The following is a 17,857-nucleotide window of genomic DNA, read 5'->3' as shown; positions in this document are numbered from 1 at the left end:
TTTATAGCACAAAGAGGCATTAGATACCATAGAGTCCAATTTTTTTTTAACTGAGAAGAAAATCCTCAAAAGGAGAGTTACTTGTCCTATGTCACCCAGTGGGCAGCTTACCCAGGTGTCCTGTAGAGGTCTTCTGATTCTAATTCACGACCTATATATTTGTGGTTTCATGTACTATTAATGTTTTTATTTTTGTCTTCCAGAAACTTATATTCTGAATTCTACTGACTATTTGGTATACTTCTCTGGGCCATTAGTAAAATCACTGACTGACAAAATTCCACAAAAGTAAGGGTCCTTGTAAGTTCAAGTGCCTTGACTGAGTGCCAAATGTGGACACCAACGTGAACATTTCTTTCCAATATGCATCATTTCCCTACCCCTTATTCTCACTTATTTTGATCATTATGGGATAAAGTTGACAATATGGAAAGAACAAACCATTCAGTGGTATTTGAATTTATTTTGTTGGGACTTTGCAAATCTCAAAATCTTCAGATTTTATTCTTCTTGGGATTCTCTGTGGTCTTCGTGGGGATTGTCTTAGGAAACCTTCTCATCTTGGTGACTGTGACCTTTGATGCACGCCTTCACACACCAATGTATTTTCTGCTTATCAACCTCTCCTGCATTGATATGATCCTGGCTTCTTTTGCTACCCCTAAGATGATCGTAGATTTCCTCCGAGAACGTAAGACCATCTCATGGTGGGGATGTTATTCTCAGATGTTCTTTATGCACCTCCTGGGTGGGAGTGAGATGATGTTGCTTGTAACCATGGCAATAGACAGGTATGTTGCTATATGCAAACCCCTCCATTACATGACCATCATGAGCCCACGGGTGCTCACTGGGCTATTGTTATCCTCCTATGCAGTTGGATTTGTGCACTCATCTAGTCAAATGGCTTTCATGTTGAATTTGCCCTTCTGTGGTCCCAGTGTTATAGACAGCTTTTTCTGTGACCTTCCCCTTGTGATTAAACTTGCCTGCAAGGACACCTACATCCTACAGCTCCTGGTCATTGCTGACAGTGGGCTCCTGTCACTGGTCTGCTTCCTCCTCTTGCTTCTCTCCTATGGAGTCATAATATTCTCAGTTAGGCACCGTGCTGCTAGTCGATCCTCTAAGGCTTTCTCCACTCTCTCAGCTCACATCACAGTTGTGACTCTGTTCTTTGCTCCATGTGTCTTTATCTATGTATGGCCTTTCAGCAGATACTCTGTAGATAAAATTCTTTCTGTGTTTTACACAATTTTCACACCTCTCTTAAATCCTATTATTTATACATTAAGAAATCAAGAGGTAAAAGCAGCCATTAAAAAAATACTCTGCATATAAATGTAAAACATACTTTTTAGTTGACACTTTTGAAGAGACACTGTCTTGTTTGTTTGAACATTTAAGAAACTCATTTTTAATGTATCAGGTTCGTGCAAAAGTAATTGTGGTTTTTGCCATTAAAGTAAATGACAAAATTAAAGTGCTGGCAAAAACCGCTATAACTTGTGTACCAGCTAATAGTTCAAGTCTGTATGAGGAAACAGTAGATGTAATTGTTAAAAAGCAAACACCTTTTCGTGATCTTTTATGGTCAAACACATAACATCTACAGTTTGGCTTGTATACATTTAACTCCCACCTTTATCTGTTTCTCTGATGCAAATTTGAACAAAATAAATAAGTTACCTGTGATTTAGTTTTTTCGTCTATACAACTTTGTTTATATGCATCTTTCGTTATTATTTTAGCATACTCTTAAACCTCAGAAAACACATTATTATTGTTACGATTTCTGTTGTTGGTGGTGGTAATCTATGTTTAGAGAAAGCACACAGATGACATCTCATCACAGTAATTTATCCAAGTGCCTTACAGACTAGAAAACTGCATGTTCTGGGTAATCCATGATTAGTGTGTATTAAATTATACTAACTTGCTTGCCGTAAGCACAGTGTGTTCAACCATTCTTCACATATTTTGTGAGCCTACAGAATGCCAGAAGATATAGCCAGGGCTTCAAGAAACTTATACCTATGGATGGATAGAGAGAACTAAATTAGTAATTGTTCTGTGGCACGAACAGCACTGTTACATGATGCACAGGGTGCTTTGAGAGTTCAGAGGAATGACGTCTCAATCAGGGCAGGGCAGGAAGGTTTCCACTCATAGTTAGCATCAGCTAGATGGAGAAGAAAGACATTCCATGAGAAAGAAATAGTATGTTGAGAATGCGTAGAAGCATGACACAGAGGAGAACCTACACATAATTTCACTGAGCTGGGTCGTAGGCTATGATGTCAAGAGATGAGATAGAGAGGTATGTCAAATGTAGTCTGATCATATAATAGAAAATATAGGACACTCTTTGGAATTCAAAGCCATGTCATGCTGAAATTTAAAAGACAGACAGGAAGGGAAAAAAAGTAAGTATAGACCATTCCTGTCCATACTTGTACATTGTACTGCTTCTGTTCCAAGTTTACCTCCTCCTTCTTAGCTCTGTTCATATTTCTCTTTGCCATCTAGGCAACTAGGCCTGTAACTCAATAGAAGGCAAAAGCAAATTTAAGGCAACTGGTATGGGAGATGGCTACTGTCTTTCAACTTCAGCATAAATCCAAAAAGAACTTTATGCCTTTTATTGGATACCTAGTATCCAGAAAAGCCATTCCAGAGACTGAAGATAAAACATTGAATATTAGGTCTCTAACATGCCATTAGATCATTTGTTACATAAAGGGCATCTAACATCAGCCTTAGTTGTTTTATACTGAACAACCAGTTTTATGGAGAAAACATTTTATATACAAGTTGAATTATTGTAGCCAACGATCCCAGCCTCAAAATGCATTTTCAAACTTTTTTTTTCTTTCTTTCTGAATCTCAGAATGTAGTCTTGTGTTGTAAGACTTTATCTCCCTTTCCCACCAGGTACATTCATACACAGTGTTTCTTATCTAGTTAAGTGCTTGCTTAGAAATCTTAGGGGCCGATTTTGAAACAAACAAGGCAGGGAAACCTGGCTGCAGAATCCTCCCTTGAGACGGGAATTACTTACAGTTAAACCACCGCTACCAGGCCACAGTCAGGAAAAGGCAAATCAGACCTCAGGACAGGCCATTACTCAAGATAACCTTCAGAACAAGACACGCAGACCTGCACCTTCCTGCACTATTCTCACATATTTCCCATATCTTTTCCGTCTTAAACTCCTTTACTCAGCCCCCAAACGGAGAATGATCTGTTAAAGGCATGAGCCTGGCCATTTCCCATCTGCTCACATTCGAATAAAATTGTTTGTCTTTTACTACTCCTGGCTTCACTTGTTTTCAGCCTCTGAGCGGGGTGGTAGACATGGATGGGTGTGTTGGGGGCTCGGTGGGCAGCGGGGAGGGGAGATACTTAAGCTGGTTGTATTTTAAGCTGGTTATATTAGATCTGTCCACCTTGGTCTCCCAAAGTTCTGGGATATAGGCATAAGCCACCACACCCGGCCAAGACAATCTCTTAATAAATGATGTTGGAAAAACTGTATATCCACATACAGAAGAATAAAATTGACCATTATATTATACACGAGAATAAACTCAAAATGGATAAAATACTTAAATATAAAACCTGAAACTGTAAAGCTAAGAGAAGAAAACAGGGAAAATCTCCACAATATTGATCTTGGCAATGTTTTCTTATATAGAACTCCAAAAGCACAGACAACAAAAGCAAAAATAGACAATCGGATTGCATCAAACTGAAAAGCTTCTGCACAACAGAGTAAACAACTAACACAGAGAAGAGACAACTCACATATTGAAATATATATATATTTGCAAACCATATATATAATAAAGGGCTAATATCCAAAACATGTAAGGAACTCAAAAACAAACAATTTAAAATGGGCAAAAAGATCTAAAAAGACATTTCTCAAAAGAGGAGTTATGAATGATACAACAGATATATGAAAAAATGTTCAACATCACTAATCATCAGAGAAATGCAAGTTACAAACACATCAGATATCCTGTTGACCCAGTTAAAATGGCTAGTATCAAAAAACAAACAAACAAAATAAACGCTAGTAAACATACAGAGAAAAGGGAGCTTTTATACACTTTTGGTGGGAGTGTAAATTAGTAAAGCAATTATGAAAAACAGTACAGAAGTTCCTCAAAAAAATAAAACTAGAACTACTATATGATCCAGCAATCCCATTTCTTCACATATACCCAAAGGAAATGAAAACAGTTCATCTGCACCCCTATATTTATTGCAGTGCCATTCACAAAGGCCAAGATATGGAATTAAATTAGATATCCATCTACAGATGAATGGATAAAGAAATGCAGCATATATAAGTACATATATATGTATAAACACACATGCATACATACACACACATACAGTGAAATACTACTCAGCTATAAAACAGAATCAAATCCTGTCATTTGCAACAACATGAATGAGCCCAAAAGACATGTTAAGTGACATAAACTAGGCACAGAAGGATAAATGCTCTATAATCTCTCATATCTGGAACCCAAAAAAGCTGATTTTATAGACACAGGGAGTAGAAACTGGTAACCAGAGCCTGGGAAAGTAAAGGAGAGGAAGAGTACTGGGAGAGGTTGGTCAATAGGTACAAAGTTACATTTAGTCAGAAACAATAAGGCTTGGTGTTCTGTTAAGCAGTAGGATGATTATGACAATGTAGTATATATTTCAAGGTAGCTAGAAGAGAAGATTATGAATGTTGTCATCACGAAGAAATGATAAATGTTTAAATTAATGGATATAGTAATTACCCAAAATTGATTATTATACTACACATACATACATTGAAACATTATATTATACCTCATTAACATGTACAATTATTATGTGTCAGTTATATATTTAAATGCAAAGAGAATAAAATACCTAGGAATCCAACTTACAAGGGAAGTGAAGGACCTCTTCAAGGAGAACTACAAACAACTGCTCAATGAAATAAAAGAGGACACAAACGAATGGAAGAACATTCCACACTCATGGATAGGAAGAATCAATATTGCGAAAATGGCCATACTGCCCAAGGTAATTTATAGATTCAATGCCATCCCCATCAAGCTACCAATGACTTTCTTCACAGAATTGGAAGAAAACTACTCTAAAGTTCATATGGAACCAAAAAGGAGCCCACATAGCCAAGAAATTCCTAAGCAAAAACAACAAAGCTGGAGGCATCATGCTACCTGACTTCAAACTATACTACAAGGCTACAGTAACCAAAACAGCATGGTACTGGTATGAAAACAGATATGTATAGACCAATGGAACAGAACAGAGCCCTCAGAAAAAACACATCTACAGCCATCTGATCTTTGACAAACCTGACAAAAACAAGAAATTGGGAAAAGATTCCGTATTTAATAAATGGTGCTGAGAAAACTGGCTAGCCATATGTAGAAAGCTGAAACTGGATGCCTTCCTTACAGCTTATACAAAAATTAACTCAAGATGGATTGAAGACTTAAGTGTAAAACCTAGAACCATAAAAACCCTAGGAGAAAACCTAGGCAGTACCATTCAGGACATAGGCATGGGCAAAGACTTCATGACTAAAACACCAAAAGTAATGGCAACAAAAGCCAAAATTGACAAATGGGATCTAATTAAACTAAAGAGCTTCTGCACAGCAAAAGAAACTATCATCAGAGTGAACAGGCAACCTACAGAATGGGAGAAAATTTTTGCAATCTACCCATCTGACAAAGGGCTAATATCCGGAATCTACAAAGAACTTAAACAAATTCACAAGAAAAGAACAGACAACCCCATCAAAAAGTGGGCAAAGGATATGAACAGATACTTCTCAGAAGAAGACATTTATGCAGCTAACAGACACAAGAAAAAATGCTCATCATCACTGGTCGTCAAAAACACAATGAGATACCATCTCATGCCAGATAGAATGGTGATCATTAAAAAGTCAGGAAACAACAGATGCTGGAGAGGATATGGAGAAATAGGAATGCTTTTACACTGTTGGTGGAAGTGTACATTAGTTCAACCATTGTGGAAGACAGTGTGGGGATTCCTCAAGGATCTAGAACTAGAATACCATTTGACCCAGCAATCCCATTACAGGGTATACACCCAAAGGATTATAAATCATTCTACTATAAATCATTCTACTATAAAAAACATACACACATATGTTTATTGCACTATTTACAATAGCAAAGACTTTGAACCAACCCAAATGCCCATCAGTGATAGACTGGATTAAGAAAATGTGGCACATATACACCATGGAATACTATGCAGTCATAAAAAAGGATAAGTTCATGTCCTTTGCAGGGACATGGATAAAGTTGGAAACCATCATTCTCAGCAAACTATCACAAGGACAGAAAACCAAACACCGCATGTTCTCACTCATAGGTGGGAACTGAACAATGAGAACACATGGACACAGGGCGGGGAACATCACACCGCGGCCTATCAGGGGGTGGGGGTCTAGGGGAGGGATAGCATTAGGAGAGATACCTAATGTAAATGATGAGTTGATAGGTGCAGCAAGCCAACATGGCACTTGTATACCTATGTCACAAACCTGCACGTTGTGCACGTGTACCCTAGAACTTAAATTATAATTTAAATAAATAAATAACATTTTTTAAAGGCTGAGAAGGGAATAGCGAAGCGATAATGAAGAGGAAAGGGTACAAAATCTCAGACTGGAGGAACAACTTTTAATGATCTATTGCACTGCATGATGACCACATTTAATAATAATGTTCTGAAGATATATACACATCTCTAGATATATGTATCTAGAGAGAGAGGAGAGAGAGAGAGAAAGGAAGAGATGGGATCTTGCTCTGTTGCCCAGGCATCCTGGAACTCTTGGCCCTAAGCAATTCTCCTACTTCAGCCTCCTGAGTAGCTGGGACTATAGGTGTGCACCACTGCAACTGCTTGATTAGAAAAAACATTTTAGAGACTCCTTGTCCAGGCTGGCCTCAAGCTCCTGACATTAAGCTATCCTCCTGCCTCAAGTCTCCCAGGTAGCTGATTACGGGTATAAGCCACCACACCTGGCTCTGTTTTCTATGTTTTAAATTGCTAAAAGAATAGATTTTTAATGTCTCATCACAAAAAAAAAGGATAAGTCTGTGAGGTGGTACATATATTAATTAACTTGATTGGCTCTTCACACAATGTATAGATTAAGTCTCATAAATAGACATAATTATTTGTCAATTAAAAATAAAATTTAAAAAAATGTATTGAACAAACATTTCACCAAAGAAAACACATAAGTTAGCACATGAAAAGATTTTCAACATCATTATTTATTAGGAAAAAAACAAATTAAAACCACAATAAGATACCGTTTCATACTTTCTACAATGACTGTTCAAAATAAGATAGACAATAACAAATGCTGGTGAGAATATAGGGAAGTTGCAATTCTCATAAATTGCTGCTGGGAATGTAAAATGATACAGTCACTTTGGAAAACAATTTGTCACTTTCTCAAAAAGTTAAACCTAAAACTGTCATATGAACAAGCAATATTCACAGAAGATAAATGAAAATATATTTCAACATAAATACTTGGACACATATGCTCATAGCATCATTATTCATAATAGCCCCAACCTGGAAACAACCTAAATGTCCATCATTTGCTTAATGGATAGATAAAATGTGATATTCAGCAACACAAAGAAAGAAAGTATTGACACTGACACATGCTACATCATGGATGAGCCTCTGATACACTATTCTAAGTGAAGAAAGCCACCAAGAGATCTGACATTATATAATTTATATTATATTAAATATCTAAAAATTGCAAATTTATAGAGACAGAATGTAAACTGGTGGTTGTTTTGAGCCAGGTAGGGAGTAGGCATTAACTATTATGAGCTTGAAGGATCTTACTGGAGAGATGAAAATATTCTAAAACTGAGGTTTGGAGATGGTGGCATCACTCAGTACAGTTACTAATAATCATTGAATTGTATACTTGAAATGAATGATTTTGTGACAGGTTAAATATATCTCAACAAAGTTGTTTTAAAACAGAAAAAAAAGGCAACCTTCTCTGTTACCTGATAAATTGGTTGGAGGAGAATTCCCAAGGCTATGTTTTGTAGTAATCAGACAACTGGATGCCTAAAAATGTTATTAATGTGGCAGGTACCTGAATATCTTCCCTGGTATGCAGGTGTCTTATCAGGAAACATTAGTGACTAGTAGTAGTAACATCCAGTTACTACTCCCCAGGTACCATTCATAAGTCATCAATACAGTAGAGAAGTTTGGTGTTTGGCGAGATGTCCAGATAGTCAAAATCTCTTCAGACAATATTATGACAGGAGAAATAACATTCTACTGGAATAAGATCATGCATGCATAGTGCCGTCATTTCAAAGTGAGTTCAAATTACAAACGACTGTTTTCCATGTTAAGAATTGAGAACACGTTTGTCAGATTGATGGCTACATAATTACTAGAACCTGTATCAGTGAATTCTAGTAAATACACTATATTCAGCACAATCGTTGCATTTGGACCTACCAATTGGTTATATTTACCTCACTCCATTGTATTTTGTCATAATTTTTTAAATTTTTCCTTTCTTTCCTTCCTTCATTCCCCCCTTTCTCTCACCTCTATTTTTTCTTCTTTCTTGTTTGGTTGCTTGCTTTCCTTTTTGCGATATCAGACTGGTAAACTAAAGCTTTCTAAAATGACAACAATCTGCCTTTCTATCTGGGATGTCACGTTGCTTCTAGTTAGCCATATTGTTGTCGGTGTTGCAGTTTCAGGGACTTCCGCTTGGTGTTTTCTATTTCAATACTCATATTCTATGTGCCAAGGAACCAATCTGAAAATTCTGTTGGCCACTTAGTATATTCATTCTAATTATGCATCAGGAGCCAGGAAAATGACACAAATAGACCCACTGGAAAGGATTTACTCTAACAGGAACCATAATGGGATTTTTGTTTCCCAGATATGAGTACTGTCTCAGACTCTAGACCTCAAATATCTGAATATTCCCTTTATTCACTGTTCGGTTACTCTAGTAAATGGGCATAATTAATTCTGGGAAATGATTGGGGGAGTTGTTTTTGTATATACTTACTGTAGTGCGGAGCTCTTCTTCAAATGGACCTGGCCTCTTGAATTGATGGGTGCTAGATCTCATGACTCACTCATTTTTAGAAACTGGGTAATAGATTGTTTTTATTCCATTATGGTGGCTTTACCAACATTTTGCTTACCACTTCTTGATTTCCTTTTTCTTCCTTGGAATATGTAAGTCAAGCAATACTTCTGTTGGCTGCCTATAGCTCTTGCTCCATCTAGTTATCATAACAGACACCTGCAGGTCAAGATCTAAGCTTTTTGTTACAGACTCATTGCACACTGTCAAAATTATTATAGTTGCCTCTGATGGCTAATGACTGCTACCCATCCTCTTATAGTCCAGGTTCCTATTGTTGTGACTGACAATAAGGAGTCCATTCTTTAAGCTTTAGTGAAAGACCCTCTAGACCTTCGCTTGTAACCTTGTCAGTTGGTCGGTGCACTAGTATTATAAGCTAAATCCATTTGATTTTTCCAAGCTTACTTAGACTTTTGAGCCTTTCGTTTAAGATATGCCAAGGCAGTTCCAGCATTTCTACCTTGGACAGAATGGATCATCCCACACTCTGCCCCCACGCATTGTTCCAGCCTCCAACATTCATTCATTTTCCAGTGCATATTAACCAGTTCACGAAGTTCTGTTGGTTATTTCTCTTTTATTTGAGAGTAGGGTTAGTATTTCCCCAGTCTCATATTATGTACCTATACTCTAGTTATTTACCTAGAAGCAGTGAGGATAGATGGGACTGATCTTAAGATGAATGTGTATTATTTTGCAATGCATATATCTTAGTTAGAGCCTTCAGCTTTTTTTCCAGGGAAAGTGAAAGTGCTACTTTCCAGTAAGAAGGAGGAAGCCACTTCTGCTGGCCCGACATGTTCAAAGGAGGATATTCTTATATCAGATATTAGATTCTAATATTTCTCTTATTAGACCTTAGCATAAAAGAGTTTCCAGATTTGTGAATTCAGCTTTCTCTGTAACTTCACTATTCTCACAATTAGTATCTGTCCTGATTTATAGCACTGGCTGTCCCTAGACTCTAGACAACAGAGATTGCTTTGTATACTGTCATGGGGTCTTCTATTTTTTATACTGTGGCCTGAGTTGATAGTTGACTGACTTGAGCCTGTTATTTTCTTCTGCAAGCACTTCGATGCCAACTAGAAATAACCAGCCAATTCCTTATTTTTATAAAGTAGCATTGTCCTGCTCTCAAATTCTAGGTCTCTAACCCAACTTAAATCATCACAAGTGAGAGTCTGGTAGTTGTGATATACAGTGTGCCAGAGATTCTCGTGATCTTACTTACCATCAACAATGAGGGACTGTTGCATTGGGCTTGTGAGCAATTTAATTTCAAAATCTCATTCTGAGAATCTGTTCTGTAGAAGCAGGTCTAGTATTAACTGTCCTACCTTGTACTCATCCAGAAGTCTCTGAGATCAAGATTGGAGTACAAATACTTTTACTGGCCAAAAGTGATCCTAAGAAAATCTGGTAGTTTTCTGGTAAAGTGAGGAAATGGGAGAAGGGAGAAGAGAACCAATAAACAGCACATTACCAAACTATTTGCCACTGTAGGCAATTGAAGCAATCCTTCTTCTGGCATTCTCAATATTCCTTACTCTGCTTAATTTTTTCCTTAGTGCTTATCACAGATGACTCATTTATTTTTATTTATGTGTTTGTGTTTTCTGCTAGATTGTAAGCGTCAAGAGGAAAGTAATTCTTACCTGTTTCATTCATTGATGCAACCTAAGGATTTATACTGTATATATAGTTAGCCGTCCTCTTTTTTTCGCCTTAACAAAACACCATGAATCCTTCTTCATATATTAAAATGTTTGTTGAAAACATATTTTTTCATGTGTTGTTCTCTTCTATCACATACATATACTTTAATTGATTTTAATTATTCTGGCAAATTTAAATTGCTTAATAATTCTTGATCTATAAATTAGTAAATTGCTTAATAATTCTTGGTCTATAAATCAGTAATTTGCTTAATAATTCTTGATCTATTAATCAGTAATGATATGGACATATTTTAACATAGAAATGACTAGGTCAAGATCTACTAGCATTTTTTAGTGGGTCTGTTCTATGTTTCCAAAGTAGCTATCAAAAAGTTGTCCCAAATCTACAGTGTGGGCCTGCCGGCTAGAGACCCAGGAGACCTGATGACACAGATGAAGGTCTGAGGCAGTCTGATGGTCTGATGGGGAATTCTCCCTTCCCTTGAAAGTCTGGTCCTTTTGCTCTATGCAGGCCTTCAACTTACTGGATGAGCTCCACCCGCATTATGGAGAGCAGTCCACTCTACTCAAGTCTCACCATTTTAAATGTTAATGTTACCCAAAAATACCCTCTATGTTGAATCATAAATAAATCCACCACATTCAGTAAATCTTTCCTTATCTCCAAATCCAGTATTCACTTAATCTGTTTATCAAAAACTTCTCTATAATTCTTTATTTTACACAATATATCTGTACCACCTAATGACTGCATTTCAGAAACAAATCACACTGAAACTGATAGATTGCTTCTGCAGACTTCCTTTAGTAATCGTTATCTGTATGTTTAAAAGACAGAAACAGAACTTAGATTTTGCAACTCATTTTAAGTGAAACACAATTATCTAATGCCAATGTGCCACTTGAGACATTTTACTCTACTCAGATGCTGTCTTGGTAGTCAAATGTCTTATACATTTAGTAGAACCTACATACCTAATATGGAAGTAAATGTCATGTGAATAGTTGTAAATGTCATGTGAATAGTTGTAAATGTGATGATCATTTATCAGAATGTTTTGAAATATTTATCTTCAGCATGGACCCATTAGTAGAAGAATCCTGCATTAACCTTGAATGATTTGGGGAAGTAAGTAGGCTATCAATAATAAATGATGAACAAAGTAACCCACACACCTGGAGATTTCATCATGCCTGACCATACAAATCTAGAGAAGGCAAATATTTTGGCACATATAAATCTGATTCTCCTTGTATGAGTAAATCTTTTTCAAAGTGTAATGCTTGATCAAAGTTATATAATGTGCAAAGTTGGCAAATTTTCAGCATATTTTTAGAGTGTAACTTGTTAATTTGATTACTTAAAGATAAATTTGTCATTTTATACTTGATTAACTGGATAATGGTATATATAATTCTGCTTGAATTACTAAAATAAATGCAGCTATATATACTAATATAAATCCAGCTTATATAATCTGGCAGATCTGTAATTATTTTCCTTTTGTCACCTGGAGAAATGAACATGATTCATTACTGCAAATTTCCATCCTCAGATGATTTATTCCCCAGCCTTTGTTATGGTCATTGGTCACAAATGGTCCGTAGTTAAAGCATTCTTAATTGGTGGGAGACAGGGTATATTTATATCTTAACTCCAAGGAAGACTCAAATCTGAAGTTCTCTAACTTTAAGATAATGCTTTTCCCGAATTATTTTTAAGGGGAAGAAGAAAGATGATTAAATCATCTCTGGGATAAAATATGTGTATTTTCAATAGCTCCATTTAAGTATAGTAGATGTAAAATATAAATTGGGTGAGCTACAGTGTCAGCACTGAGCATCTTAACTCCAGGTTAGTAAAGAACTTTTGTAATAAATATGAACATGCATGAGATATAAGTTGAATAGAGACTATTATATTATCTTATATATTAAATCATTGGATTACATCATAATAACTTGCAAGTTAAAATTAATGTTTTTCATTATCAGTTGAATTTATATTTTAATTTAAAAATACCATTGGTTTGTATACAAAATCAATGTCATTTTCTGATTACAAACTTAATGTTTATTTGCTTTTAGATGATTTACACATCATAAAGAGTTCTCAGAAATTAGAACTATAATTGAGACTTTTATTACATTTCTTTTAATATCCATTTTAAAAGCATTATTGAGGTATAATTTATATATCATAAAGTTCACTTATTTTTACATGTACAATTCAGTGATTTTTCGTGTATTTACAGAGTTGTACAACCATCACCAGTATCTAACTGTAGAACATCTTTGATTCAGTAGCAAATTGAGTTCCTTTATGTTTGTCTCCCGAGTTTTCCATTTGATTATTTCAACATTCTGTTCACTTAATCTTCATAAAACAGTATATTAAATACAATTATATTTTAGATTTACAAGTGAAATTTTTCAGGGGCATAAAAAGGAAAAAGTGTAGCTCTATGACCTGTGATGTGTGTGCTAGAATGGGTATCAGAAGAATCTAAGTAAAATTCCTAAGAATGCTTGCTTTGTGATTATGTCCCTTGTGCCCACTGGGGATTTTGGCTTCAGATTTAAAATTTCAGACTAAAGATGGGTAGCATCTAATTGTCAAAAAAAAGTGTTGCAATTAAATGATTTAATGTAATACTTTTATAAAAATTCAGGGAGAACCAAAGGAATTTTGAATTTTCGTTATCTTGACAACAGTCTGGGTGAGATGGGTGCTATTTGAGTGGACTAAAGAAGATATGATAATCATTAATCCCTTTAGATTCTAAAAATCTATTACTGTATCAAATTCTCACTGTTACGCTATTTCACAACTAGAATAAGTTACCTTATTTCCCTGTAGAAGCCTTACAAGACTTTTCTTTTATGGTATATTCTTCAGTTTTATAAAGGAGCAACATTAAAAAGCTCATATGAAGGAGAGTCCTGCATCTTTTTTGTAATTTATCATGAAGGATTCTATGTGATACCCCTTATAAAAAGGTTTATACAGTATTTTCTTCTCAGTGAGAAGAGTGAGACTCCAGTTTATTGCTCATAAAAAATAACTAATAATGGAACCTGTGAATTCTGTTCCATTTCATCTGCAAACTCAGAGCTACATTTCAAAATAACATGATGAACTTATTAGTCAATCATGTGTAATAGTGAAACCCCCCCCCAAAAAATTATTTCATTGGTTTTATGCTCTGATCCTTGTTGAGAGGTCTTGGAAATATCTTTTTCATTGAAAGTCATCCTAACTACATTTTTATACGCATTAATCATCCTCCCTTTATCCTCCAACCCTCCCCACTACCCTTCCCATTGTCTAGTAACCATTTTTATACTCTCTATATCCATCAGTTTATTTTGTTTAGCTTCCACATAATAATTTAAAGTATTTTTTAAAAGAAAGTCATTCTAAATCATTTCAGAGAAAGTTTATAAATAATAAATCTATATATAAATCAATTAAATCAATGGTTTTTTATCCCAAATGCAATTAATTTAAAAATGATAAGAGCAAAAATAAAAATCTGTGGGGTGAAGAAACTAAATAAAACCTAGGTTAAGTGATTTATTTCTTCTTGTATTGATTGGTTTTTATGCCAAATAAAGTGAGATGAAAACAACGTGTTAGTGTCTTATAGATACAGTCTGAATGAATGAGTGTGTAAGTGAGTAAATGAATAAGGAAGTAGATAGCTTGACTACTGCCAGGAGAGGTCCTGGAAGGGACTGAGATTTTCAGAATTCCAAAGGAAGTATTACGGAGATAACCAAGTTTGTAAAATAATTTAAAAATAATTGAGCAAACATTTCGAATAGGTGATTTTATAGTGGTCGGAAAAAAAAAGAAATATTCCAAGCAGATTTAATATGGGAGAAGTCTCAACATTATGGCTCTATAGGAAGCCATTTCTTGAGCTGAAATTTAACTGGAGAATAAGATATGAATGCCCTGAACCAGATCTGGATCCTTTTTCACTCACTTAATTAAAAGCACTACAACACATTTTACCATAAATATTTTTATTCATTTTTGAGAAAAAAATTATAACACATTAAAAGCATGATTATAAAGAAATGTGTTAATAATATAATACTGTATGTCTCTGTTAGACTGATAATTATCAGTCTACACTCTTCTCTCTTCCTCCTTTCACCTTTTATCTCTTGTTTGCTGGTTACAGCCCATATTTCCAGAATATTGAAATATTCTATAAGTCTGTAAGTAAATCATCTCAGATTTGTGCTATCTGCAAACTTGCAAATTATGTCATATCCAGGTTGTTGATGAAGGGCAAGGAAGAGGAAAGAGTCCTGTGGCCTGCAATTATAGGCTGTCCTCCCTGATAGCAACGATTAACACTTTAGATTAAAACTTTATGAAACTGAGCTATTATTTAGATCAAATTTTCCTCAAAGATGTCATGTGAGAATATAAGAAGAGCCATTCTACAACTCACATATAACACAATAAATGAGGCTTTTATAGCATTACTAAGCAACATACATAACTTGGGTACACGATTTGGGAGCTCGTCTGTATTTATACATCATCCCCCGCCCATAGTTGTTATATCCAAAACATGCGTTTTAGCTTAAAGTAATTTTTCTCCTTTAAATTTTGTCATTGAGAAACAAAATTTGCTTCTCTTGGATTCAGGAGAAAGACATGTTAATCATATTTAGATACGTAGATACATCTACCTATCAACATGCCTTTGCTAGGTTTTGTTTTGTGTTTGTATGTGTAAATGAGAGAGAGGAAGAGGAAGAGACAATAATGTACATTCAGTTGCCCATGTTTTACGTGTTGACATTATTTTTAAGTGAAGCTTTAACTTCAATATTTAGTGCTTAAGAATAATTAATTATCCACTGGGCAGTGATATCGACACAGATAGTGAGAAGATAGTACCCCTGAAAAAATCTTCACCTTCTCAGTCCTCTTAAGGAATTTTGGTTCACCTACTGCACTTGATTGATCCATGTTTTTATATGGACAAAGGCCACGGAAAGAAGGGGAAAAAAAAAGTTCCTACAACTCTCACCTATGCAGAAGTCTTCCAGAATGTCTAATTGCCCCTCAGGAATCACTGAAGTGTGAAAAAGGCAAATATACATGCTTGGTAGTATATGACATTCTATATGTTACAGTATCTCTTGCAAGTTAAAAATTATACAGAGATAGCACTCAGTTGATCACTTTCATGTGCCAAGCAATTGACAGGCACTTTTGCTTACTTCTTTTCTTCCTTCCTCTCCCTCTCTCTTTCTTTCTAATTGACGATAAAAACTATATACCTTTATAATGTACAACATGATGTTTTCATATATGTAAACATTATGGAATGGCTAAATCACATACTTATTTTCTGTGATGAGAATACAAAATCTATTCTCTCAGTGATTTTCAAGTGTATAATATATTGCTATTATCTATAATCACAATGATGAGATCACTTGAATTTTTCCTTCTGTCTAATTGAAACTTTGTTCTTTCACAAACTTATCCCTCACCCTCCTCCTTCCCAGTCTCTGGTAACCACCATTTTACTTTCTATTTATGTAAATTTGACTTTTTTATATTCCACATATTAAGTGACATCATTTGATATTTGTCTTTCTGTGCCTGGCTTACTTCACTTAACACAATGTCCTTGAGGTGTTGTTGCAAATGACAGGATTTTTTTCTTTATTTAGATTACAAACAAAGTCTGAAACTCGAGGCAATGCACATGCAGAACTATTCCTTGGTGTCAGAATTTGCGTTTCATGGACTCTGCACTTCACGACATCTTCAAAATTTGTTCTTTATATTTTTCTTCGGGATCTATGTGGCCATTATGCTGGGTAACCTTCTCATTTTGGTCACTGTAATTTCTGATCCCCGCCTGCATTCCTCCCCTATGTACTTCCTGCTGGGGAACCTATCTTTCCTGGACATGTGGTTGGCTTCATTTGCCACTCCCAAGATGATCAGGGATTTCCTTAGTGATCGAAAACTCATCTCCTTTGGAGGATGTATGGCTCAAATCTTCTTCTTGCACTTTACTGGTGGGGCTGAGATGGTGCTCCTGGTTTCCATGGCCTATGACAGATATGTAGCCATATGCAAACCCTTGCATTACATGACTTTGATGAGTTGGCAGACTTGCATCAAGCTGGTGCTGGCTTCATGGGTCATTGGATTTGTGCACTCCATCAGTCAAGTGGCTTTCACTGCAAATTTACCTTACTGTGGCCCCAGTGAGGTAGACAGCTTCTTCTGTGACCTCCCTCTGGTGATCAAACTTGCCTGCATGGACACCTATGTCTTGGGTATAATTATGATCTCAGACAGTGGGTTGCTTTCCTTGAGCTGTTTTCTGCTCCTCCTGATCTCCTACGCTGTGATCCTCCTCACTGTCAGACAGCGTGCTGCCGGTAGCACATCCAAAGCACTCTCCACTTGCTCTGCACATATCATGGTAGTGACGCTGTTCTTTGGCCCTTACATTTTTATTTATGTGTGGCCTTTCAGTAGGTTTTCTGTTGACAAGCTGCTGTCTGTGTTTTATACCATTTTTACTCCACTCCTGAACCCCATTATCTACACACTGAGAAATGAGGAGATGAAAGCAGCTATGAAGAAACTGCAAAACCAACTCATGACTTTTCAATGAATTCCAGCCTTCCATAGTGTGACATGTTTCTACTCATACAGGGGATATAATTTCTTTAATATAACTCTGCTCAAAGATTTCATTCTGACACTACATTGATATAATTTGTAATGTGTTATATTACAGGGAAAGAGTTGATTTCAACAAAAAAAATCATTTTATTTTATATTACAAATTTGTAAATATAATGTATTGCATATATACATAATGTATGTATTTATATAACAAATATATACACGTATTTATATATTTTTTGTATATATATACAAAGCTTA

General features: G+C 35.6%; 2 protein-coding genes across 2 annotated transcripts; both read left to right on the top strand.

Annotated features, from left to right (window-relative positions):
• The first annotated feature begins 426 nt into the window (after window positions 1–426).
• LOC126957934 (olfactory receptor 4K13) lies at window positions 427–1,341 on the top strand. The gene has a single exon (XM_050795884.1). It carries the CDS (start codon window positions 427–429, stop codon window positions 1,339–1,341), a length of 915 nt encoding a protein of 304 aa, XP_050651841.1.
• Window positions 1,342–12,598: 11,257 nt separating this feature from the next.
• LOC126959401 (olfactory receptor 4K14) lies at window positions 12,599–17,700 on the top strand. The gene is made up of 2 exons (XM_050798351.1): window positions 12,599–12,766; window positions 16,621–17,700. Exon 2 carries the CDS (start codon window positions 16,650–16,652, stop codon window positions 17,580–17,582), a length of 933 nt encoding a protein of 310 aa, XP_050654308.1. The 5' UTR covers window positions 12,599–12,766; window positions 16,621–16,649; the 3' UTR covers window positions 17,583–17,700.
• The last annotated feature ends 157 nt before the right edge of the window (window positions 17,701–17,857 follow it).

This window comes from Macaca thibetana, chromosome 7 (genome assembly GCF_024542745.1).
Source record: "Macaca thibetana thibetana isolate TM-01 chromosome 7, ASM2454274v1, whole genome shotgun sequence".
NCBI classification, from domain to species: Eukaryota; Metazoa; Chordata; class Mammalia; order Primates; family Cercopithecidae; genus Macaca; species Macaca thibetana.
Note: the sequence above shows the minus strand (reverse complement) of the source record. Positions and strands in the feature narration are given on the sequence as shown.

Coding starts and splice junctions, on each gene's coding strand:
- LOC126957934 (XM_050795884.1), top strand. CDS start 427: ATGGAAAGAACAAACCATTCAGTGGTATTTGAATTTATTTTGTTGGGA.
- LOC126959401 (XM_050798351.1), top strand. CDS start 16,650: ATGCACATGCAGAACTATTCCTTGGTGTCAGAATTTGCGTTTCATGGA.